Source organism: Tinamus guttatus, unplaced genomic scaffold (genome assembly GCF_059628265.1).
Source record: "Tinamus guttatus ecotype Peru unplaced genomic scaffold, ASM5962826v1 Tinamus_guttatus_pri_ptg000004l, whole genome shotgun sequence".
In the NCBI taxonomy this organism is placed as follows: Eukaryota; Metazoa; Chordata; class Aves; order Tinamiformes; family Tinamidae; genus Tinamus; species Tinamus guttatus.
This window is the reverse complement of record NW_028288538.1, coordinates 12346169-12372127: the sequence shown is the minus strand read 5'-3', so window position 1 is coordinate 12372127 and position 25959 is coordinate 12346169. Positions and strand designations below refer to the sequence as shown.

The 25959-nt window shown below is 35.7% G+C and overlaps 1 protein-coding gene across 1 annotated transcript in view; it reads left to right on the top strand.

Moving 5' to 3' along the window:
* Positions 1-25959, top strand: part of WDR72 (WD repeat domain 72) — an 85402-nt gene that overhangs the window by 26987 nt on the left and 32456 nt on the right. The window contains exons 14-17 of the mRNA XM_010219296.2: positions 10783-11591; positions 15576-15667; positions 17591-17673; positions 21777-21888. Of these exons, the coding sequence (XP_010217598.2) occupies positions 10783-11591; positions 15576-15667; positions 17591-17673; positions 21777-21888 (1096 nt within the window). The remainder of the gene's footprint in view (positions 1-10782; positions 11592-15575; positions 15668-17590; positions 17674-21776; positions 21889-25959) is intronic.

The window sequence follows — 25959 nt, the reverse complement described above, 5'->3', positions numbered from 1 at the left end:
CCATTGGCCTTTCCTCTGCTGTGTTTCTGCAGAAGTGCAGCTCTCTGTAATTCAATGCTTGTTTTTATTGGGTGTTTCTGTTTGCTCTGGATATCATGATAGAGCAGTGTGCAAGTGTCTGCCCTTTATATTAGTGCAAGTAAATTTGACAATTCATTGGTTAAAAGGAGGATGGTGCTCTTTTTGATAAGACACTGTGCCATACACGGGTAGCCCTGTGTTCAGGAGGTACCTGGAGCCAGGCACAATGCTAGCTTTATCTCCCCCCCCCCCCCCCCCCCGAGAAATAATCAAGACAAATAATAGCTCTGGAGAAGATATGATTTGAGGGGAGGGAGGGGGGAATTTTAAGTAAATTCCAAACTGAAACTAGTGTTTCAGAGCTGAAAAAACAGGCACAGAGATACTAGGTAATGAGGCAAGTTTGAAAATGCAGTATTAATTTTGTTTATACCTTAAGTATATCTATACATGTTTTGTTGATATATGAAAATCTGCATTCATTCCATGTAAAACCAACTATTAAAAGTGTCACAGCTTTAATAAAACTCAAATTCTTTTCTTTCAGCCTTTGTTCAGGCTGGAAGGTCCCTGGTCTGCCTGTGAGGAGTGAGCATACTGAGTTTTTGATAGCAAAGTACTTAGAGTGGGACTGCTGGTGTTTATCACTCTTGATTAAAGAATTTGGGGAAATCGGTTCTCTGCAATGCACCAGCGGAAGTCATCCAGTAATTTTCAATCCTAAATCAAGGTTGCAATTGTGATAGAGCCAAAAGGAACATTTTTTGTTGACAAGTGTGTGAAAAAGCCCTCAAATGGCTTCTGGCATTTAGTTTGTTTGTTTGCCTTTATTAATTTTAGCGCCTGAAAAACTCTCTTTTCCAAAATTCAGTCTTATAGAAGTTTAATCCAAGTCCCATTTTGAAATTTTCTAGTCTTTATTGTATTTACAAATTTAAACGTATTTCTGAGTTCAAACTGATGATTGTTTAACTCCGTCTTTGACCTTTGACTAACGTTAGTCCGATTTCTAAAGTTCTTTCATGCCATTTGCTGAAAAGTCTTATTAGCGCATAATCCTGCTGAGCATCTTGTGGGGCAGATGGTGCATAAGTTGGCCATTGACACAGAATCTGATCGCACTGTTAAAGGAATAGATTATTCTTGTGTTTTAAAGGAACAACAGAAAAAGTTGTCTTTGGAACATAGTTTGGGTAATAGATTTTAAATTGAAAATTGCATCAGTTTAACAAAGAGAACTTGCTTCCTGTGGAATATGGGGAACTATTTTTTGTTTGCTTTGGAAATGGGAAGCTTTGATTTTGCTTTGATTGCTATGATATTAATTTGGAAGCAATGTCACACTAGTGTGGCAGTGGGACTCATAATAGCTTTTGTAGGACATTACTTGCTGAGACATCTCAGCTGTTCTGTTTTGTATTGTTACCTGTTTTAATACTTAAATTTTGTTTAAAAATTATCTTGTTCCAAAGGGGCGTGTTTTGTGTTTTTTGTTTGTTTTTGTTTTCTGAAAGAAAATTGATAGTCATTTGACCTTCTCTTTTTATTTTTTTATTGTTGGATTCACAGCAGTAATACAGTCACTTTATTTTAGACTTACACCCTAATAAATATTTTTTGTGTTTCTACACAAAGATCTGCACCTGGAAAGCCACTTCTGATCTAAAAATGCTTCATCCTTCACAAGCTGGCAGTCTTTTCTCACCTCCATCCCTGTTAGAGCTTCCTTTGCAGGCTGGGATGGGAGAGGCCAGAGGCTGGACGTACAATGTGTAGGTGAACCTAGCAAAGCTGTAATGATGGAGGTCCCCCTCACAATGCTATTCCAGAAGCTTTTTGACAAGTACTGTATTGACACTTTCTGGTTACTGGATGTGCTTATTGTATTAAAACATTTTGAGATAGTCACCAGAAATCCAGTTGTGTGAAATTAGTGGGTGTTCTATGGAACTTGGTAGATTCAACACTTCGTGCTATGTTTTTGTGAATAGTGGCAACACTGATGAAATTAATGCAGAACTTATATAAACACTTTTGTTTATTGGTGTGTATACATTCAATATTTCATTATGAATTTTTTCTTTGGAAAATTGTGTATCAGAAAATTAACAAAACACTATATTGTATAAAATAGTTCTACTTCCCTAAAAAATAACCAGCACACTTTTACTTTTTTTCTAAAGCATTTCATATCAGTCTTTTTCTTGATTTAAATCCTGACTTAACATTTTAGTACAGAATATTTGTTTTCAATTTTTAAAGGTTTATATAATAGAAAAAGTCAAGAGTAGATACTCTATCCTGTGGGTTTTATACTTGTAAATGATCCTTACTTTGTATAATGAGTGCAAATCCACATGAAGATGGCAAGTGAGATTCATCATTGTGATTATTGTTAATACTAATTCTTTATTTAATTACAACTATATTTAAGAAAAACAATGCCTGAAAGGTAATGGTCTCTTTATACTTAGGAAAAAAAGGAGGAAAAATATCCTCACAACAGTCCAACTTCAAAGGTTTTCTTTCAAAACATTTGTCATGATGTAAATCACAGATACAAAAGCAGAATGCTTTGATTTCATGGCGTTTTGGCCATTTAAATTCTTTTATTGTGCTGCACGTGCCAGTGGGAGTACCAATAACAGACCAGTGTGACAAATGCAGTTAACACAAGATCCATATTAATGTTGTCAAATTCCCTTGATATATTTAAACAGATTTTAATTATTTTCAATGCTGAAAGACCTGAAATATATAGCTTAATAGTTCTTCAAGAAAGCTTTGCTTAATATGTGAATGTAAAACCTCTCATAAAAATGAAACTTTTATATTGGCCTTAGTCATTGACATAGGGTATTCATCAAGTCAGCAATTTGTGTGGCAAAGTGCCATTTGAATAGTGTATTGTTAGAATACTTATGGTCCACTTGACAAGGGCTCTTGCTGTAAATAGTGCAATTTGACTCCAGCTGTTAAAGAGTGGCTTTGACAGCAGCCAAATAGAATGGAGATGCTTTACTGCACCACAGAAAAATCAATATTGGGTTCTTGTTCATAGTAACCTGTTTTTTTCCTTTTTTTTGCAGAATTATACAATGTTATCTGGAGTTTATGTATGAAATTTAAATATTATTTTAAAAGTTGCTCTATTTTATTTTCAGATTAGTACAGATGATAAACGATGCGTGTCTATAAATGATGCGTAAACAATAAAATAGTACTTTTGAGATGCACACAAACACTGGCAATGAAATAACACAGTTATTTCAACTCCCTGGCTTATATGGATGGATATTAGGATGTAGATGTATAAGCAATATGACTAATGACAAAAATGATCTTTCTTTCCTGTTAATTTTTTGTTTCTCTATTTTCATTTTGTAGTACTCCTGTAGCATCTCTGACCATCTTCTCTGCAGGTTTTTTTTTTTTTTTTTTTTTTTTTAAAGCAGATTTCTTTGTTGTTCTCCCTGTAACAACCCCCACAGATGTTGTCAATCTGTAGTGCCGTTGTAGATTTTCCTGAAGCATAGTCTGGCTGGTGCTGAACAGTTTTCCAGCAGTATTCACTGACACAAGGTTGCTATGATACCTGGCCAGTAGCAATAGGTATTGAATCACTGATCTTAATTACAATAGCCTATACACTCGATTGTGTGCGTTTGGTGTTTCTTTGGACTAGCTCTCATTATACTTTTAAGTCATAGATATTTTTTGAAAATCGGGGCTGTGTAAAAGACGGCTTTTAAAAAATGCTTCAGCAGTTCATATGAAGATTTCATTGATTCACATAAGCTGGATATTTCTGGGAATTGTTTTCCTGATGCTGTAGAAGCCTCATGTTAAAAAGTTCCCAGCATTTTGGTTTAAATAATTTGGATATGAATGTCTTTAACATGCACTGATATTTTCAGTATGTAAATAATGTGATTAAGGTTCTGTGTAAAGATGATGGAGAAAGAGCAGCTTATAAAATTTGTGCAATTAATCATTGATCAAATGCTCTTTATTGAAGTCTTTGGTCTGCTGAATTATCCTACTGAAGAGTAGGACCAGAAAAGGAATTTTAATTACTAGTTTTCACATATGTGAAATAAGAGAAAGATGAGTGGGAAAAGTATATTTGTATGTGAGCAATTATGGGAATCTTAGGTATGTTTATGTATTTGAGTACCTGTTACTCTAACGTGTGGTAAATACATCTAAATATTTTAAATCTACATAACTAGTGTTTGTTCATATTCATTTATGTAATAACATACTTACTCTTTTTTAAGCAAAATATGTATAGGCAGGAGGCTTCTGAAATGGACATACAGTGTTTGTTTTTATATCTGTTTAAAAGAAGAAACAAGAAGATAGGCGGTAAAATATAAATAATAATTAACATCAACTCTGTTAGGTTATAATGCTGCTGCACAGAATAAACAGAAAACAAATCCAGTCTGCCAAACAAGTTACTTGTTTCATTAAGGAAAGGGATGTAATTTAAAAATTAAGTTTTGAATGCAAGCCTGGAGAATAATATTTTAGTTAAATCCTACTGGTGGAAGAACTAATAACAAAATAGAAATGAGCTAAAAGCACAAATAACAAATTATGCTTACTGATAAGAAATCAGGAGCAGTGTCATAAACCATGCTGAGTTAGTCATAAATTAATTTATTTCATTTATTATGAGGAATTTCAGATTTTGATTATTTGTAAGAAGCAGAAATTCAAGGCCAGAGTAAAAGAGGTAGGATGTTTCTCCTGTGTGTTGCTAATCTTCATAGTGGCGGTTCCAGAATATTCCTGTGCTTTTCCTGGGGTTGATGCCCTGTGTTAAGGTAATACTGAGGAGGGTAATAAACTGTAATGAGAATGAGCAAAGGAAGGACCTCCACATGTAAATCATATGATTCTGAGATAAAAGCAATTCAATAATACGTATTCTGTGAAGTTTGAGTTTGGTATTTTATCAAGGAACCAACAACATAATTGCAATAATGTAATTGCCTTATGAGATTAATTTTGTGCCAGTTTGTGCTAGATATTGATATCATGGACTGTAGTCATGTGAGCTCTGCCGAAACTCGCTCTAGCTTTCTGATCGGTTCCTCGGCTAAGTGAGGAATTCCTACCATTCTAGAGCCAAGCAATTTCCACTGAAACACAGCTCATTTTTTGCAATGTTTTATTGTAGCTTTACAGCTTTCCAATCCCTGGCATGTAGTTTCCTCTGCAGATCAGCCTAATTACTGTTACTTGTAAATTCTCTAGTTAATTCAATTTCGGTCGGCCTGTTGCTGTGAAGCATCCATAGCCTTCTGCAGAAGGATGCAATCAGGACTTCACATTTTGAGGACTTACTCAGCTGAATGCTTAGCCAGGCTTATTTAAAATTTGTATTCTGCAGATTCATCCAGTTTGTTTCAATATTTTCAACCATAAGCTTTGTTAGGCCAGTGTAGGTTTTGTTGCTTAGAGTTGTGAACTTAGCTATTGAGGTCTGCTTATGTGATTTAGCTTATACAAAGGACCGTATGGTGTTGTTGAACAACAAGGGATTGTTTTTGTTTTGAATGCGTAAGTATGATGGTTTGATCCCATTTATATCTAATCATTGCTATTTTTTCTAGCATCACCCAGGGAATATGACATTTTTATTAAATGTAGTGTGACTAAAATCTTGATATAGTAATTTAAGAGTAAGTTTCCCTCTTCCTTTCCCTGCTGCCTCCCCTATCTGCCCCACTCTCCCACCTCCCTGTCCCCTACCCCCCTCCCTCTCCCCCCCCCCCCCAAAAAAAAAAAAAAAAAAACTTAAAATCAGGGAAATCTGAAACGGAGCTCAGAGCCTTCTACAAATGGTATCTAGCTGGTTTAATATTCCTCCACTGAATGGCTTGTTTGACCATGTACAGTATGCTGCACTGCTTTTACTGAGTGTAGTGAAATCATGGTGAAAGGCTGATTTATGTTTTCTTGCTTGTTTTTACTAGTTTAAAAAAATCCATGAAACTTAGGTTTTCAAAAATACAAATGTATCTGTCAGGTTTGTGGTGGTGGTGTCATTGCTTTTGGTTTTTTAGTTTCAATAAGAAAATACAATTTACTAGTAGATGAAGAGGTGCTTTATTTGTAGGGGAGATTTAAGGTGTGCTTTTTGAAATCAGAGAATTTTGTGGAACTTGCCAGCAATATTTTATGCTCATAAACCAGTTTGAAGCCCAAAACACAATTTCATTTATCTTTATATTCTAAGCTTTATAGAGTCTGCAAAAGTGTCCATCTGTTCAGCTGAGATTGCCTCAAATAGTGAGTGGTCAGAGAGACTTAGCTGATACAGGTCAAAGGAGCCTCTTGACCCTGTGCTACTTGCAGAGCAATTGGAGCGCAGGGACTGATGCACAGTTAGATAGGGCTTGCAACGCGGCCTCCACTTTAATTGGTAATGATAGCAGGAATACACAGTAAAGTCATTGCTGAAAGAAAACAAAAAGTATCCAATATAGTAATTTATTACCAGTCAGTGGGTTTCACGCACGGGGTTGTTTTACCCCTGCAGTGGTCAGAGAAAGCAAAAAGGTACTCTAACACTTAACTGAAAATGGATGCCCTGCTGCTATCAGAGATGCATGGTGGTCAAATGATTGCCTGTGCCATTAGCTTGGTAATGTTTTCTCTATTGTAAACTCAGCTCCCCATGTTCTTCCTGTGCATCAGCTGCAGATTGAAGGCTTTCTCGTTTGTCTTCTATTTGTGCTGCCAATCATCAAGCTGCTGTCCACCAAGCACATTTCAAGGAGGCAATTTTTTTTTTTAAACTACTATTGACTACCATCACCCGCAACCCAGGGCTCAGAGGATTTAGAAATAAATTTAATGCTTTAATTTCCACTGTGCCATCCATTTTGTGCATTGCTTATGTATTTGTTTTGAGATAATTTCACGAGAAAATTATAAGTTTCATATTTTGCAGAATTTGTGCAAGATATGTCCTGCCAACATGTCCCCTAATGCAATTGTTCCTTATATTATGCCTAATATAAGTAACGTTACTTTATTTGTTGCAGGAGCTAAAGAGGAAAAAGTCTGTGCAAATAAAGCCTTTTACACAGCTATTCCATGTGATTGTTCCAAAACAAAAAAAATATTTATCACTTCTTGTCAGCAATGACAAAGCATTGTGGGGAATTGAGATGAACTTTCTTTAGAAATACAGGTTCACATTTAAGGCCTCTAGATAAGGTTTGTATAGCCAGTTTGAGTTAAAGCAGTTCTTCCACCTCCATGAAGTAAGCGCAAGAGATGCGATAGGGTACCTGGCAAACTTTTACAAGGAGCCATCTGTGACTTTTATAAGCCTGGAACTTACCCTGATACCACAGGGGCTGACATGACTGTGCCTGAGAATGTTCCCTGCCCTTATCTGGGTGGCAATTCTGGTAATCCACATCCCTTCATGCCTTTCTCTGACTAAGGCTCTTTAGTTTGGGGTTTTTTTTTTTTAAATCCTTTTTTTTATTTAAAAAAAAAAAAAAAGTATTGGTGATTGACACAGAGGTCCTGAGATGTAAATGATTCAAACATGAGTGTTTTACAGAATTTCTGTTGTCTTTGTCAAATAATTAAAGGTCAGTTTTTCAGAAATTATGATATAAAGAAATTTCTAAAGACAGAATATAAATTAGCGTAGTTTTAATGATAGTGTTTTTCCTTAAAATACTGCTTGTTTGAAAGGGTGAGATGTCCTTTGTTTCTTGTTGTATCTCATTAACTGTTAAGTTAGATTCCTTTGTTATACATGTATTTAATAATGAGCTACGTAAATTGAGGGTCTACTGCTTATGTGTAAAACTGAGTTCTGTTGTGTACTTGAATGCTGTCTTTCATGAGGTATTGGGTCTATTAAAGGTAGAAGAAAAGGTATATGATATTAATGTACGGATCTTTGTGTCCTTTACCAGGGCTTTGATTAAGCTCACACCCTCCCTAAATCTCATCAAAATTCACTCAAGTATAAGCTGCTGAATTTTCGTTTAACGTTTTATTGCACCTTTTGAGATAGAGTGAAGAAAGGAGAGCATCTCTTTTCTGACTTAAGAGTTTCATATTGATGGAGCAAAAAATGCTCTCAGCAGAGAATATAACTATGGGCTGTTGAAACACATGAATTGTTTTATAAAATTAACGAAGAGCAATCCAAATCATCAGAATAGTTAGGATATGCTTTATAAAGCTGTATGTAGCATGGGGAGTGCTGCAGGTACTGGGAAATTTTAGACCTTTTTGTTTACTTTTTATGCTATTGTTATGTTTGCAGTAAGGTGAGTGTGCAGTATATAAGGCCAAGCATCTGTAAGAGTCTCATACTTCAGGACTTGTTTTACATACAAATTAATACTTCTTCCACAAAGAACTAAGCACTTTCTTTTCAGTAGTATCAAAGTGACCTCCAAGTATATTTTGAGACTTTCTTCATCAACCATGTGATTCTGCCACTTTATTTCCTTTATGTAAAGTAAATGTCAGGACCATTCTTGTCAAATCCATTTTTAGTAGAAAACCAACAATAGAATCTGTCTAGTGAAGAAAACTGGTGTGTGGAGAAAGTGAGGAGTTGGAAAAAATATGAGAATTCCTGCCAACTAATGGAAGTGTGTATTTTAAGTGGAATAGAGTTCCCAGAAAAACTTAGATCCCAGTGGAAAAGGGTCTTCAGAGACAAAAAGGCAGCTAGGTCAGATAGCATTTGAATTGTACTTCCCATGAAATTTTTATGTGGTCTGTCTTAAACCTGATAAAGATAATAGCATGCATTGATGTATACCCGGGCCATAGCAAGGAGAGCTCCATGGGGGAGGAGTTTCTCTACTCCCCTATAGAAAAGGGATTATTTTCCTTGGCTTCTGAAGTGATTTCATAGAATCACAGAATCATTAAGGTTGGAAGGGACCTCTAGAGGTCATCTAGTCCAACCCTCCTGCACACACAGGGTCACCTAGAGCACGTGGCACAGGACTGTGTCCAAGGGGGTTTTGAAGATCTCCAGAGAAGACTAATCTGAAAGTGTAAAAGTCATGAAAAATATGTGGCCAGACAGAATACAAAAATCAGTTGGTAAAGATTTGTAAAGGGAGAAGATGAGGTTTGCAAATTATGAAACGGGAATGTGTTGTGTGTGTGAAGGACGGGGTTGAAGTGCATCTGCTATGTTTGTTGCCTTGGCTTTTCTCTTGTCCGGGCTCAGACACCTTCAGTATCAAAGTAGGGAACTGTCAGAGGTGAAAGCTTCCTTGCATGGAGAATAGCCTGTTGTTTAAGTGTCCTGTTCTTCCCTAGATTTTGATCTTCCCTAGATTTAGAAGGCCTGTTTTGCTCTGGTTCAATTGGAGATTGTGCACAAGAGATTCATGAGTCTCAGGGTCTGACACTAATTTATGTCTGTAGCCAGACTTTATGCTTTCTTTATGAATCTTAAAGGCAGCATTTGCAAGCAGTGCGGGTATCTCCAAGCATTCCGAGTTTGCATGGTTATCAGGAATGGTACAAGTACACCAATGGCAGTTTTTCAAATGTGAGAAGTCTAGTCTCATTATTGAACTATTCAGCTTCAAATGGTATTTAGTTAATCTAAAAAAGTAAGCCATTTTACTCTGGCCTTTGGGAGAGCTTAAATTAAAGAGAGTTAAATATCAAATGCTTGTGAGATCATCAGTGTCTGCTGGGGACTAGGCTACACTAACTAAAATGTCTGATGTTGCTATTGGAGTAATTTTGAAACGATTCGCAGGTATGAAAATTAAAAAGTAGTTCCTGTTCACATTGAAACAAAAGTGGCAAGCCAAATTATGACAATGAAGATCTGTTTCTAGCTGTAAGCATGGCAGTATTTACATATTACTACAAAAATATGACTTTTCATATTACTAAAGTTGAGCTTTCTTGGGTACCGTAGACATCCTTCAGAGTGGTTCTCTATTCACATTTCCGATTCATATACTTTTATACTGATGAAGAACACAAAGATCAGATTTCCAAAATCTGGCTAAAATTGCCAACCCACTGAACAAGTAAAGCTGTGGAGGTAGGATCTGGATGGAAGTTGTGCGATTATGAAGAGTCATAGTTTGCTGTTTGTCTTCATAATAGCTTCCCAAAGATATATTAAATAACCTTTTAATTGCTCAGCCAAATAGTATCAGTAGATGAAACACAGGTGATTGGGAAGGGTCTATAAATGGGCAACCAAATGGGGCATTTAGAATGGTAAATAGTAATCTTAATTATGTACGACTTAAGGTGACAAAAGACATTGTGCTTATCTTAGATGTAATTCAGATTTCTGTTGCATATATGTTTTCAAGGTTTGCAAGAATATTGCATACTTAGAGATTTTATTTCACAGCTATGTTTGGAAGAAAAAAAAAAAAGTGTGTTTTTCTTTAAAACTTTTCCAACAGCCCTTCAGTTTCACAGGAGACCTAGCAGAAGAAATACTTCGAGTTTTGACAAAGTTTTGTAAGCAACTTGTAGCACAGCTTATAATGAAGAATATTGGAGGATCAGGATTATAGAATTTATATGTATATGTTAGGACCAAAAGCCTATTTCTTTACTGTATGGTAAATGAATATTTAGGAATATTTATTGCTAATTAAATTGAAGTTAATTGAACTGATGGATTTGACCTTTTTTGTACGCAACTCTCTAGAAAATTAGAAAATCCTATCTGTTAATTTGGACACATAACATATGTTGTTTTTCTTTCAGCTGCCTGATACTGGTCACATCCAACAGTCCTTTACTGTGTTACCCCTGAAGACAAAATGGAACAATATAAACTTTCATGTTCTCTTATTTGATCCGGAAAGACTTGTTGAACTGCTGACATCTCAACTCAGTGCATTAAAGTCATCAGATTCATTCCATGGCTCTGACACCCTACAAAGAGTCAAAAGTACTGCTGAAAAAAGGTCACGGACATTAAAAAGAAATAAAACTGCTGGCTCTATATGTGCAGTAAATGGGCAAGTAAATACTGTTTGTGCAAACCAGATCCACATAGATAGTTCAGTTAGACCTTTGGAAGAAAGTGGTGGGATGAAGAGACATAAAAAAACGAAGGTTTCAAGAAAAAATAAATCACAGCCACTAGGAAATGTTGATGTGAACATCACCGATGCAGCTAAGCTGCTTTTGTCATGTCTCTTTCCATGGGGTGTAGATGAGGAAATAGACAATCTCTGTGTTAGTTACTTAGATATCTTGAGGCTCCAGTGTCCAGTCTCTTTTGGACTTGTGTCAAATGAAAATTACATATCACTGATGTTGCCAGGATGGAATTGTCCTGATTGTAGTGGCCTGGAGGAACGTGCCATATTCAACCTGTTTTCAAAAAGAGTGCTTAATTTAGCAAACAAGTTCCTTTCTGCAACTGAAGGACAAACTGGAAAGAAGGATGGACCAGGCAATAATAATCATGGCTCACAAGGATCAGAAACTGTGTTCTTATTAAGCAGAATAGCTTTAATCACCAGGATACTAAATGTGCCTTTGGACATAACAAATGAAATGGAAAGGTAAGAACCATTTCCTTAGGAATCTTTTTTCCTTAATAGTGGTCAAAAATGGAGAAATATGAAAAACACTCTTATTCTTAAATATGTGCCTGTGCAGTGGAGTTCATTCTCTGGAGTTTTCTTACAGGACTTCCTTTGCATGAAAGGAAATGTAGCAGAAAGTTAAGTACAGTTTTTTTGCAACAGAACTAGACTTGACTTATCCAGCTCATGTCCTGTCTTTCCAAAAATCAGTCTTTTCCTCAATGTTGAACCTAAAATAGAGTATTAGGGTCTTTCCAAGCAATTTTGAGATGTGCATAGCACATTTGTGGTCTTTTAGCTTACCTCTCTTTGTAAGCAGTAAACTTCCTTTACCATGCAAACCCCAGGCTCCACAGATAAATAAAACATGACAGATGAGAACAACCTGTCCTAGTTCTGTTATCTAGAATACAAAAATAAATAGTAACAATGGCAGCTACTGGAAATGAATGTTTCACCAGCCTCTGTATTGTGAGAACCATCCCAAATAATACTTCCTTTACTCAAAACATATTTATTGACCAAATGCTTTTTCAGCATTAAGGAAAAAAGTGTTCAACAATATTTGTCCAGGCCAAATAGAGCATATTAATCAAGCGATGGATATTGTCCATAGACTGTTGTTCAGCAAACCTAAACTGGTCTTTGTTTAGTATTTCAGTAGCTCAATGTTGTTGATGCTATGAGTTAGAGACAAGAAGGGGTGCAGAAGATATTGATCCTGAATGGTGCAAAGGCTACACATCTCCTGCAGAGCTCCAGGAATTCAAGACATCTCAGGAGATGTGCAGAATTGTGCAGGGCAAACAAGTATTTCTAAATTGCCTTTACTGCTAATAACGCTGCTTATTGGTCCATATTTGGTATATGCTTTTATACCAAAGGATGTTCCTAAGATGCCATCTCAAACATGAATTCCAAGGGAATGAATTTCAGTTGTCTTCAGACATTAGTGTATTTTTTTAGCAAAGCGTTTTCGAGCTTCCTAGTAAGTCTGGTTCATGATCTACTTTCCTGAGCTGGTTCTGTGTGTGTCAGTATTAAAGACGTAGTTTTGCTACAAGGATTATTTTTGATGTCTTGCATTACGACAGGTTTTCCTTTGATACATTCTGGGTACTAATCAGTGTCAGCTGCACGAAGTTATCTTGCACAAAGATCTTGCACATGCTGTTGTGCAGGATGCAGTGAGGCAGGTGCTGTGCTGATGTAGGGGCAAAATCTGAAATCAGAGGCTGCAGTAACATAACTGGGCCCTCTTCTTAGTGACTTAATTTATAAATCACTTACATATAAGCAAAGGTGTCTCCTCCTCTACAGCTGGAGGTAAAAGCCTTTTTCAAATGAAATTCTCTTTGCCTTTTTTTCCCCTAGGAATAAGGATAGCCTAGGATAGGATTTTAGCTGTTCTCCACAATTTTGGAATTCAGTCTTTGTTTCTCCTCTTCCTCATGCAGAGACTTGAGGACTGTGAGAATCTCCATTCATCCTTTCCTTAAATCCTTCTGTATGTTTTGGCCTTATTCATTATTTTGTGTTCAGGGTTGGAGTTTTGTTAATTACGTTAATGAATGAATGCCATAACGTACTTCTGTCAAATTAAAGGTTCCCAGAAACTGAAAGTGTGATTTTGTTGTTTGCCATCCAAAAGCAGAAGCCTGTAGCTGTACCAGTTAATTGGTGTAGGTGAAACCGCTGTATGGTCAAGGCAAAAGGAGTTGCAGTTTGCTGCACCCTTTGTGAAAAGGAGCTAGTGGGGCAGAGACTGCCCCAATGAGGATGCTTACAGCCCTCTGCTTCTGCTGTGGCGAAAGGTGAGAGGAGATTCAGCAGTAAGCTGGAGAAATTGGAATTCAGTGTGACTGCTTTGGAACAGTATGGGTATGTAATTTCCTCACTGTAAAAGCCAAACAGATTACTTAATTTTCAGGATTTAGGAGAGAATGGCTGTTTGGTCTGTGCTTTTACAACTCCTGAGGGTCCTGGCCCCGTTACTGGCCTCCTGAGTATTATGAAGTACAAGTAACTACTTTGGTTGCTAACCTGAAGGTAAATGTGTTCTGATGTCCTTTCAGTAGTTTGTCTTTCAGCAGAGCTGTGTGTTTCTCAGTCTTGTGAGGGATGACTTTCTGTCATCACGTTGGTACTAGCCCAGGAAGTGTCGAGCTTTTAAACTTGCAAATGAAAACAGGAGAAAGAACAACTTCCAAACAGATTGTCCAGGGACTGGGACATGACTGTGTTTTTGTCTGATATTCATGTACTTGGCCACTTTTGTTTTAGAGAATGGACTTGTATGTTTATTCCTACAGTTAGTAGTGTCCTAACTATTCGTTTATAATATTCTGGGGGTTCTAAATTTCTGCTATTAATGCTGGTCCACTTTGCATATAATACTGAGCTGTAGGGAGGTTTGTTTTACTGCTAGGTGACTGTGGCTTTGACCTGGGGAACCAAATAATATAGCTTAAATCCCTGTTTTCTAGCATGTCTTGAAATGACTTTGCTATTGCAGGAAATTGAAAGCTCTTTTGTAAATACATACTTACAATATTACAAAAAAAATCAAGAGAATCACAACTGAAAAAAAATGCATTTGGTCTTAATCTGATGGGCATTCTTGGAGGAGTCTGTTATTTTGTCTAAAAATCCTATCCTGGTCAAAATGGGTATATGTTTCTGCTTAAAGTGTGAGGTTGACAGACCAACGTTCCCTGGTGAAAAACATGCGATTGGAAAACTCTTGACTAGGTCTTACAAGTTTTAAGTTAGTGCTCTGGATCAGCAGGTTTCAGGCTGTTTTTGTCTGTAAACTATTAGCTACTTGAGTGGATCTGTGGAACAGGGATATAGTGAACAGTGAGTGAGATGCTTGGACCACATTATGAGATTGCTAATCTGTCTTTAAATGCAAACAAAAAGTGTTTTTTGGTCAAAAACACCCCCAAAGTGTTATTTACAGGATTAAATATTAAAAAAAAAAAAAAAAACAAACCTTTTTTGTTATCCAAAAAAAGACGAAAGTATGAAAAACATGATCCTGTAATCACTAGGAGTTGAGTTTACATGCTGCTGTTATTCATAAAAATCTTTGTAAATATGTGGGACAGAGTAGTTAAAGTATCCTTCTTGGCAAGAGTTTCAGTGGATGTTTATGTTGTATTTTTATTTCCTAGTCCAGACTGTTTTGCTGGCATATCTTATTCTTTATCAGTATGTTCATGAAAAAACTGGAAGAACCTAGCAGGGGAATAGGTCTTCAAAAAAATAGTGTTCTGCTGCTGCATTTTGAGATTTGTATTTGTAAAACAGCTTTCAAGCAGGAACTTTTCAGAACTGTTTAGAGTCTTAAAGTTTTTAAAACATTAAGAATTTCTATGGACTACAGTGAATTTGAAAGGTAAAATATATTTTTAAATGGCAACTTGTATTTTTTTTTCAGGGTCACTGTGATGCAGTATTTAAAACAAATGTATTGATTTAAAACAAAGCAAGGGTCTGGAGAGGCCTTCTACTTCCTTTGCCTCTTCCCATATTCTTTCTTTGTGTTGAAGTGTTTGGCTCCTGAAAGAGTCCCTGAGAACATAGTTATTTGTTGAAGTCCGAAGTATTGCAATATTTACTTAAGACAATTTATCACCAAAGTAGCACAAACAGTTTGCAAAAATTATACTTGACTTCATTTCACTGCATACGCTTTTGTTTCTAGAATACAATATGAAAATTAGCTATAATAAACTTTGAATCAAGTATGGAATATCCTGCATAGGAGCGGAGCTGCTCCAGATTTGTCTACATGTGCATGTTTCAGTGGTGAGATGCTCTTCAAGAGCAAAAACATACCAGTGATTTTTGAGTAAATTACAGTTGTTAGTAATTGATAGCAATCAGTCACTAACTTAAGAGAAACATCTTAGTGATTAGGTTCATTTTTTATGTAACAGTTTAATATTTTTTTAGTCCACAGAAATCGGAGTCCGTACATAACAAGTGGCGAAATGTGGAAACCATCAGCTCTTCGTTCCCCAGTTTTTGTGCAGATTTACCAAGCAGTGAGTATATGGAGGAGTGGTGATACTAGGTTAAAAAGGTGTTATGTTTTTGTATGCATTTTGTTGATAAAGCACACTTAAGCAGTAAAAAACCTTGCCACTTAGATTATTTGCTTTGGAGAAGTTTCACTTTTTCAAATACTGAAACTGGACTAGATCATTACATCTGTCTGCGAATATCAAAATGGCATGTAAACAAAACATTGAATGTACATTGAATTCAAAAAATTGCATCAGACACATTCTGTGTCATGGGAAAATAGTTGCATTTCAAAAGACATTATCTAGGCATCTGAAAAAATAAACAGGAATGTAATAAGACAAATATTGTCATCTTTTTCCAGGCTATCTCCCTCAACACCATTACATGCCAGCCCAACAATATGTAGAATCCTTCAAGCAAACTGTTGCCTTAGTAATAGAGGAGTTATCTTGACTTTTCAATAATGTCCTTAGACTTTTGTCTTAAGGCACAATAAAGTAATCTCTTCACATTAACATCCCATAGGGAATAGTTCAGCAATCTTGGTCTGCAGGACAGTCAATATGTTTTTCTGCAACATGCAACCAACTAAAGAATGTTTAAATAAAAAGCTAAACAGCATATGGATATTTGTCAATATGCTTTGCCTAGGCTATAGTATGAACATGCTGTATTTGCTAAGTCCTGTCTAGGCTGGTGTTACAGATTGTTTCAGATCAAACCTGGACCCTGTACTATGTGAGGAAAAAGTTGTGTGTAAATAAGCTTTAAAATGTCTATTTAAACCAGCTTTTGGCATACCTTTGTTTCTGCATCTCTTGTATGCTTCAGAATTGTAGAAACTATGATGTAGTAGCAAATTAAGGGATAGGAAATTAAGAGATTATAGATGTTAGCTGGGAGAATTGTATGGGGCTTGTAGAGATTACTAAACTGATGTTGGATATAAAAGTAGTTTTATTGGGATGTTAGTTAATACTCCTTCAGATGTTTTAGATCATTGGATCCTGTCTCCTCATTTACATTATGTTTTTGCAGGTGATAGGATAATAGGATATTTGCAGACTAAAATTCTATCTGAGCCTTGCAGATTTCATGGTTAACTTTAGGAATGAAGGCTTTACATTTGGATTGTACTGACCTTTCTGGACCTTCTGTATAGAATAGAACCTGTGGATAAGTAATGAGAACACAACCAAATTAAAGTAGCTTTTAATATTTCTTGCATATCTGGGTCACAAAACTGAAGTCAAGCTGTCTTGCACCTGAGCAAAGGATTAGGCTAGATAGTTACCATCTTTGCTGTACTGTTCCCAATCACTGTAAGTACTTGCTGAAGGATTTTTCTGTTTAAAGTGGTCTCAGATACAGCTCCTGATACAGGAGCTAATCTGAGATCAGGAGTGGTATCTGTATCAAGTTAATTATGCTTTCATACTTGACTTTTTCGTAAAACATTAGAATCTTCAGTTATAACTTGTTTGGAAGATCTTGGAGAAGGATAGTGTAGTCATCTCTGAAATACTTAGACATGCAGACAAAGCCTAAATTTCTATATATTTGCATAAATCTGCAGGTTGACATAAATTTTTACGAAATAAATCACTTTATTGGGATAGTGACAATTGCCAATATCTATAGAAAATCAAGACTAAAACAGAACCTCTCTGGTTTTAGTATCAAACCTAAAGGTATCACAGGTAGGGAGGTATCAAATGTCTGTAAATGAAATGAACTAAACTGATTTAGGAGAGGAATAAATATTTAGACAATAATAAGCAGTATGAGTGTCATCTATCTGCATCAGATGAAATATTCTGTGAAATTATTTTTATATTTTTTCACTATGTTGCTGACATAAAAATTAAAACCATTAAATATTTTCTATTTGTGTTACTTGTATTTATAACCTGAGTTCATAAATCCTGTGTGTTTTTTAGATAAAAGCAGATTTAATGCCCCTGATTTTGAGAATATTTCACTGGTGAAACTCATTCTTTGTTGGAGTGATCAATCTATAAAGGTAAGAAATAGTCTGTGTCGATGGTTAAACTGTGACCTTGGCTTTAGGCGATAATTAGCTACAATTTAATATTTTTACTTTTTAATGTAATGTGATAGTTGTGGATCTATGGTGTTAAATTATTACATAAATGGTGCCATTTTTATGATCTGTGAAAAGTACATGACTGTTTCAGTGGGAAATATGTTAACCTGGCAACTATTTGATTTTAAGTACATGTCTAAATAGTGTAGCAAAAATAATTACGAATTAAGGTGTGCTTGCTATTTTTTTTTTTTTCTCATGGCATTAGTTAACTTGGCTTTTTTAACCTGAATCAGATGTGACTTACATGACAAATGCTGTTCTGGACTCCAGGAAAATAAGAGCTCTATAATGTCATTAACAATGTATTACAGAGGAAACAGAATGCCTTCTTAAATGGGTGTATAATTAATCCTAAATCCTTACTCATTAGAATACTTTTCAAGAACTACTAGAGAAATTAGTAAGTCACAAGTTCCCAGATCAGATCAAGCTTGTACCTATTCCTGGTGAAGATTCTGATACCTTGGGAAATTAATTACTGTTTCTTTGTGGTCATCAGGTAACTGTGAGATAGTCGGCTAAATAGTGAAATGCAGAAGTCATTTTCAGTTTTGGAAGTACGTATATAAACAAGTTTGCATGGTAGCATGGGCTGGTTAATGTTCAGGAGTAGAAGACAGGAGCACTTGGTCTGCAAGCGATTGAGTTCCGCCTGCCCCAAAGTTCGTTTTGTGATGTTAATTGTTAAAGTGCTCCTTACATTTGAAGTGAGGCTATTTTCTAGCGTTGGGAAGCATGCAGGGGTATCATTGCAATGATCTCCTGTCCTATTAGAGATAGGAGTGGTCTGCAAATATTCACAACCAATTTAATTAATCATTTTATCTTGAACTTTTCAGTTAATTATTTGTCTACCTGTCTGCACATCTTCCAACTTATTTCAGCCTTCTTCACTCAGACCGCCCCACTTCCTCTCACAATAAGAGTTTTTGGAGTGCTTTTAATGAAATAAATATTAGGAGCTCAGTTTCGATAGCTGCAACGGTCAGCTGAAATTCATGTAATCCCTTGCTGATGTGGCCAGCTGCTAAAACTACAGAGTAGAGCGGTATAGTCAAAGTTTGTGTTTGTGGTATAACCCATCATGTGAGATCAATACACTAGTTTGCAGTGAATTTAGCGACTTAGGCAATGAAAAGGGTCTTACCTACCAAAGGAAGTTAGTGAGTGGGGTTAGGAGGTGTGGAGCAAGCTGCCCCACACTTGTTTCATCTGAAAAGCTTTTGGACTGAACTTGGCAGTAACATTGTCAAGTACTGCAAATACCATGTTATATCAGCTCAGCTCAAATCTGTCATTATTTTGACAGCTTTGTAGTTGTAATGAGCTTTGTTAAACACCTTTGTAGTACTTTTTTTTTTTTTTTTTTTTTTTTTTGTTCCTGTTTGCAGCCAAACTGCTGTAAGTATTGTAACGTTCAGAAGGGTTTTTGATGTTGGCAGTGGGTTGTGGTTATCAGCTGCCAACAGCCTTGTATGCTGTGTTTATAGTAGGATGGCTCTGTAACCCTTCCTTTCTACAAGCAGGGTTTCATGGCCAGCATACAAATCCTGAGCAGCATGATTAAGTAGATGGGGATGTTCATCCAAAATATCCCTAGGTACCCTGTTCTTAAAAAAAAAAAAAAAAAAAAAAAAAAAAAACCTTCTTTTTATGATTATTCTCAGTGATGGATACTGACTCTGTGATTCAAAGGATTTGTTGTATTTTGATTCCTAGTCATCTTACAGTGCTGTTAGAGATTCTGTGCAAACAAGCAGTCTGAAAGAACCTGCTGCATTTGGTTGATTTGGACTTCAGTGCTCTATAACTGACTTACTAAAGGTGAAGGGCTTTGAGAGCTTCTTTTCTGTCCAGGATTTCATGATCCTAAATTTCATGTCCTAAATTTCAGAAACATGTTTTTGAAATACTTTTTTTTTTAACCTCCTCAGAAAATGTTAAAGTAAAATCTTTTTTGTGCAATTTGTTGTTTATTGTTCTTCAGGTAACCCATAGCTTCTTGATACCGTGTTCCCACTCCACCCAAAATTACTTAAGTGTAAAAAGTGCTCCATTCAGAGATGGATATAAAAAGGACTGCATGCTCTAAAACTTTTTATATGAGGATAAAGTTTTACTTTTGCCATTATCTATCTTTATTTCATGCTAAAAGTAATCATTCCTCAGTTATCTGATAGCTTAAATGTATAAATCTTAGGACCTGATTTGGAGATCCAACCCCACCATCTAACCCTCACCTTTTAGCAGTATTCCTTCTCTATACAAGAAAACTTATATCCTCTGTATCAGCTGGCTGTTTAGGCCAGTCTCTCCCCTTGGGAAAACTATTAGTGCCGTATTTAGATCTCTGACATAAGCACCTATGTGAGGAGAGGCGTCGCTTTAGCCTCCACCTCTCATTAAAGGGAAAAGATGGATGCCATGGAAGGACTGTTCGGATTTTAAGAGGAATGAATCATCTCTGGAGTTGCTCTTCTCTTCCTATTGATTCCTGCAGTGCATCTGTAATTTTTTTCTCTTCATTTTTTTCCTTTCCATTAAATATCGAAAATAAGGTGGGATGAGTCAAAGATAAAGGACCTTACTTTTAAAGCACAGGCCACTTCACATAAAGGATGTCTGTCTGAGCAGGGAGTAGTTCAAAGGAGCTAATATTTTCTTTATTTATGCCTGTTTTACACAGTTTTACTTTACTGTAAAACAAACTCTAAATGCATTTGTAAAAACATATATTAATGGCCAAATGTCCAGAGAGATGCTAAAGAATTCTGGAAACTATCAGAGAAAATAAAGGTTGTTCATGGGAAATTGTGGAGACTGCTTTGTGGTAGAAATAGGTGAAATCTTTCTGGAGATTTATTTTAGCTCTTTGATACAGTGTCAGACAAGATATTGGAATTGTTGGGGAAAACACAGAAGGCAAAATTAAGCATGTGAATCACACTGAGCACTGTGGAAAATGGGTATTCAACAGAGTCATAGACGAGCAGCATGCAGAGATTTACAGGTGCCTCTGCAATATCATGTTGTGCCAATTGCAGTACTTTCGTGTTGTATTCTAAGATGCGGGAGGAAATTGAATATTACAAATGCTGCTTGGCTGCTGTACACAGCAGTGATAGAGGTAATGAATATCTGATGCAGATTTGTGACAGGTTTTAGCAGATCAGAAAATCGTATGTTTAAAAAAAAAAAAAAAAAAATAGGCTGCATGCAGCACTTTCTGAAAAATATGCCCAGTTCTTTTGCATACCCCCATCAGAATGATAACTTTTTGCCAGAAACTTTGTAGGACAGTCAATGCATTCACGCATGTTTTGTTCTTAATTATTGTAGATTCATTGTAAGAGTTTGGGATCTGTAATCCGCAGAGCTCAGGACTGAAAGGATGCGAGGAAGCGGAAGCACCTTTAGTTTCCGCTGTGAAGGGAAGTGCCATTACAGCAAGCTGAAGGAGCTGCGCCGTGTCAGGACGCGCAGGGCTCTGCTCACGTGCCGGGAGCTCTCACACTGTGAACGTGGCCATAGAATGTTTGTTTGCAGTGAAGGATTTTGTCACTAAGGGCATCTACTGCCTTTTTGCTGTTTAATTATTTGAATTTGCAACTGCCCCTAGAAATGTGTGTAGGCAGCCCAGGAATTAGCATACTTGATTAGTAATACAGAATTCTTCCAGAAAGTTCAAGGGAGGGTACATACCAATTTAAAATCATATTTAAGCTGGTATGTGGAAGACTGTCCGAAAAACTTTAGAATGTCTGCCCTTTATGCAGTTACTTGCACTTGAGAATAGACACCTCGAGGGAGGGAAATTGCTGTCCAGTTAGCATTTATTTCTAATGTTTGTATAGAGACAAACTGATTATCACTGCATGGAAACTGTTGGTAACTGTTGTCTTTCTAATGATGTCCAATGTAAGAGTCTAAAAGTTGTGGTTCTGTAAGTATTTGATAATTTCAAATAACTAATTGAAATACTGATATAATCAAGTAATAATTTGCATCTGTGACAGGTTATTGAGGCAGTGCAAGCCATGCTGCTGGCAGAAGTTCAAAGGACTATGAAAACTTTGAAAAAGACAGCAGTGTGCAGAGAACCGCTGCCCATGCTAGAGAATGGAAATGGTAAGTTACAAGCACTGCCAAAAAATAAGGAGGTATAGGAGATAGTTTTGCAATACATTAAAAACATTCCTTTGTCATGTAAGTGGAAAATTTATTGATATATTCTTTTAGCAGAACTTTCAGTGCTCAGAGCAAGTTAGGAATATGAGTTCATAATACATTATTTCTGTGCAAGACAAGCCAAGTGGCCTCTTTTTGACCTTATCAGGCAATCAGTTTTCTTGTATGATTGTCAAGTACTTAAAGAATTTCTGCATTTGATCATTTCTCAGCATTAAAGAAGAAAAGGTTGAATTTGCTTTTTCAGTATTTTGTACAAATATAGCTCTAGTAGTATAAATACATTTAAAAATAAAGGAAACAGTGCATTTGAGATTTTCAGTGATTTACTGATTCTGAAGAGAAATTTTACAAATTTATCTTTTCAATGACATCAGACTTACATAGCACTAAAAATTAATTGCTTAAATTTTATAACTTCATAATGTAGTACAGAATATTTTTTTTCTTTTAGAAATAACCTCTCTGCAAGGAGAACTCAAATCCATTTTACAATTAGATCATGAAACATGAAACTTACTCTTTGAAACTTTACAAGGGTGCTAATGTTTATGGTAGAAAAGATTGAGTCTGAATTTATGTTATGAAGTTCTTCTCATTTTTTTAGCCCATTAGCTGAGTCTTAAAATAAGTGACCTAAATTTTAAATCCAATCTTATTAGTGAGTCTTCTCTTGGGAAACTAATTTATAATCTCATTGAGTGTCTGTCATGAAAATTTGTTACTGGTCTTCTTGTTCCAGAATACTAAAAATGATCAGTGGTACTTGTTTCAGGCCACAAAACAAAATGTCTCTGTAACTTGGACACTTATAATATGGCAGAACTGAAAAGCTTTGAATAATTGTCATATATGAATTTATGTATTGCTTACACTGGAAATTGCTTAAATCGTATTAGTTTAAGTGGTTTGGGACAAGATGCATTGTAACTAAAATATCCCTAGCTACAGCATTCAGATTTGGCTTCAAATCAAAATTTCCTGAATTTTCAGAGTGTATTTCAGTGTGTTTTGACATAAAACAGAAGTTGGAAGTAATTTGAAGTCACAAATAGCAGATATATGCATCTGTAAACTTCAGTTCAAGTCTTTGGGTTTGTTTCAAATCCATCTGCAACAGATGAAAATTAATTCCTGCTATGCGAAGTGTGCCAAAATGATTACATGAACCTAGCTGCCTTGCTACTTGATTCCAATTAAGTATCGAGACACAAAAAAGTTATGAACTCAGTGGAGTTCCTTTAGCTTTCCATCCTCTGAAAGGGGTTTTTTTTTGCATGTCTAGTAATCTTCACTGTCATTTTTTCTTCTAATGCTATTTTCAGTTTACTCAACAAGCTCAGCTAGAGAATTTACCAGCAAAAATGAGTACCTTATGTGCTTACATTGGCGAGAAGGTAGACTTTATTGACACTGATTCAGATTGTATGAATTCTGTAAAGGAGGGTTTGTTTTTTTGTTGTTTTTTGTTTGCTTTTTTTTTTTTTACATGCCATCACCTGCTCAATGATTGAATGTATCCTGGAAAAGCCTGAAAACATACAGAAACATTGGGAAAGAACTATTACATTGTAACTATTTAATACCTTGTTAACTTTTTCCTGTATTTCCATTAATATTTTAGCTTGCTGTATTATTTTGTCACAGTATGTCAAGAGCACAAATATTCCTTCTTCGGTTTGTGTATCTTTGCACTGTGCACTGCAGAACTTGCTGGGTTTGTTCAGAATTTTCAAATTTTGAGATTTGTAATATGTTAAGTAGAACTTAATTATTTGTGGCATGTGAAGATATGTAGAAATTAAATTGGAGAATAAATCCACAGACTATATAGTTACTAAGACAAGTCTGTGTGCTTTTAATCATTAATCTAAAATGTCTTCCTATATCTTCAAAATACTAAGTAGTCATAGATTACTCAACAACTGTCACCTTGTATGAGATCAAGGTAGTAGTTAATATCATTTCAGGTTTCTAGTTCAAGAACTTTTCACTGCAGTAGGTAAGTGTCCATTAAAAAAAAACAGTAAATTTTCTGTATTTGGCTTTTAATCCTCATCACCTGTAAAATTTGTAGCATATTACGTAATCATTTTTCAGAAAGTTCTTATGTGTTAGGAGATTCCTGTATCCTTATTTCTTGTATATGGATACTAAAATTTAGAAAACTATTTAACTTAACTATTAAAACACCGTTTTCTCCTCCATAGTTTCATACTGAGAAAAACATTTGTTAATTGAATAATGAAGCCAAGACTGTAAAGCATTATTGTTATAAATAAAGAGTTTAAAAGATATTCACATAAAACATGCCAGAGAAAAGGATGATTGTGTTCTCTCATAGTATATTCTTCCATTGTTACTAAAAGGAAATAAAAATGCAAAGGGTTGGAATTTCTTTACATTACTGTCAGAGATAATCATTTTGGGCCTCTTCCAAACATATTGATAGCAATCTTAGCATTGATTTCTGTGGGCTCAATATTTCCAAGAAGCTGAGATTTTCCCTAGTTTTGATATTTTTCATAATTCTAGAAAGTACATTTCACTTATTCCTCTCAGCTTTTCCTAAACACCGATAAACTCACCTTAACACGACTATTTTAATAGCTTGTCAGTGGTGGTTTGCCACTGTCATGTTCAGAAGCAACACATTTAACATCTCAGCAATTTAGTTATTTGCACATACTGATATAAGCTATAAAACTAACTTTTCTGTCATTCTTGATTCATTTTTTTATTTGTAGCAGTTATTACAGCATATATACCTAGCACATTATCAAACCGTGTGCAAAACATGTCGGGAGGAGGAAGGTTGGTAGTACAAACCTTGTTCCCCTTTCGTAGCCCGGGGATTAGAAACCAAGAAATGGAATAGTCCCTCCTGTAGTTGATTTGAATATATGCCTTCCTTGAGAGTAACTGCTTGCTTATCTTCAAGGCACTCTACAGTGAATTCTCTTGAATTAACCTACAGAATTTCTTCCACTGTTGAAGATCTCCATTCAGCTAGTGCATCAAAACAGTGTCACAAGGTCACTCATGGATACTTGTTCTACTACTGCATAGTGATCCAAAGCTATTACATTGCAGACAGCATTGTGGGGTAAAAAAATTTCTGGCATTGTATCCATCAGTTCTTTGTAAAATGCAAATACACCTTTTAGGAAAGTTGTGCGAATAAGTGTTCAGGCTTGTGACATACATGCACAGATATTAAGTGAAAGAATTAGTGTATTTGATATTCTAGGAATGGCAAAAATTGGAAAAGGAAAAGAAATATACGAAGCACAGGCTTTATTCCTCTCTATGTGATGTTTTTATAATGGCCTTCACTTTATGTTACTGAGACAAATGAAGCTACAGTTCAGATTTGTTAGTTTAAATATCAAAGAATACACCACTGAGATGAGCTTGCAACTACTTCTGTTGGTATATCAAAATTCAGAGATCAGTGGAACAAAAATGAAATGAATGCAAAATGAAATTTCCTTCTCGTGAATGTTTAGTACAAGGAGAAATTTTTGGTGGTGGAGTGAAAATGTCCAGTACATATTTGGGTGTGTGTATGTGGACAAGTTTATGCACTTAAGTTCATTTAAAATACTAGACTTCAGGCCATTGTTAGAAAATTCTCTGATAGGCCAGTTTTTGTGTGTGCGTGTTGTACCAAAAGCAGTGTAGGAAATTATTGTATAGTCAACATTTTGTCACTGTTGATGAGAATTATTCATCCATAATCTAGTTTTAGTCCGCGAAACAGCTCGCCAATTAATCTAGCATTGTATTTGATGAATGGACTTTGAGTATAAGGTGGTGACAGCAATAGCTTGCTTCTGTACTGAATATGCATTACAAATGAGTGTATTATACTAGTTTCATATTACAAATATTTCCAGTAAAAGAATACAAATCAATGTTATATTTTAGCATCTAACCTGCGGTTTATCTGTACTACTATATCATCTTCTATATATCCAATTAAAACTGTATTTTGATCCAGTAGTCTTT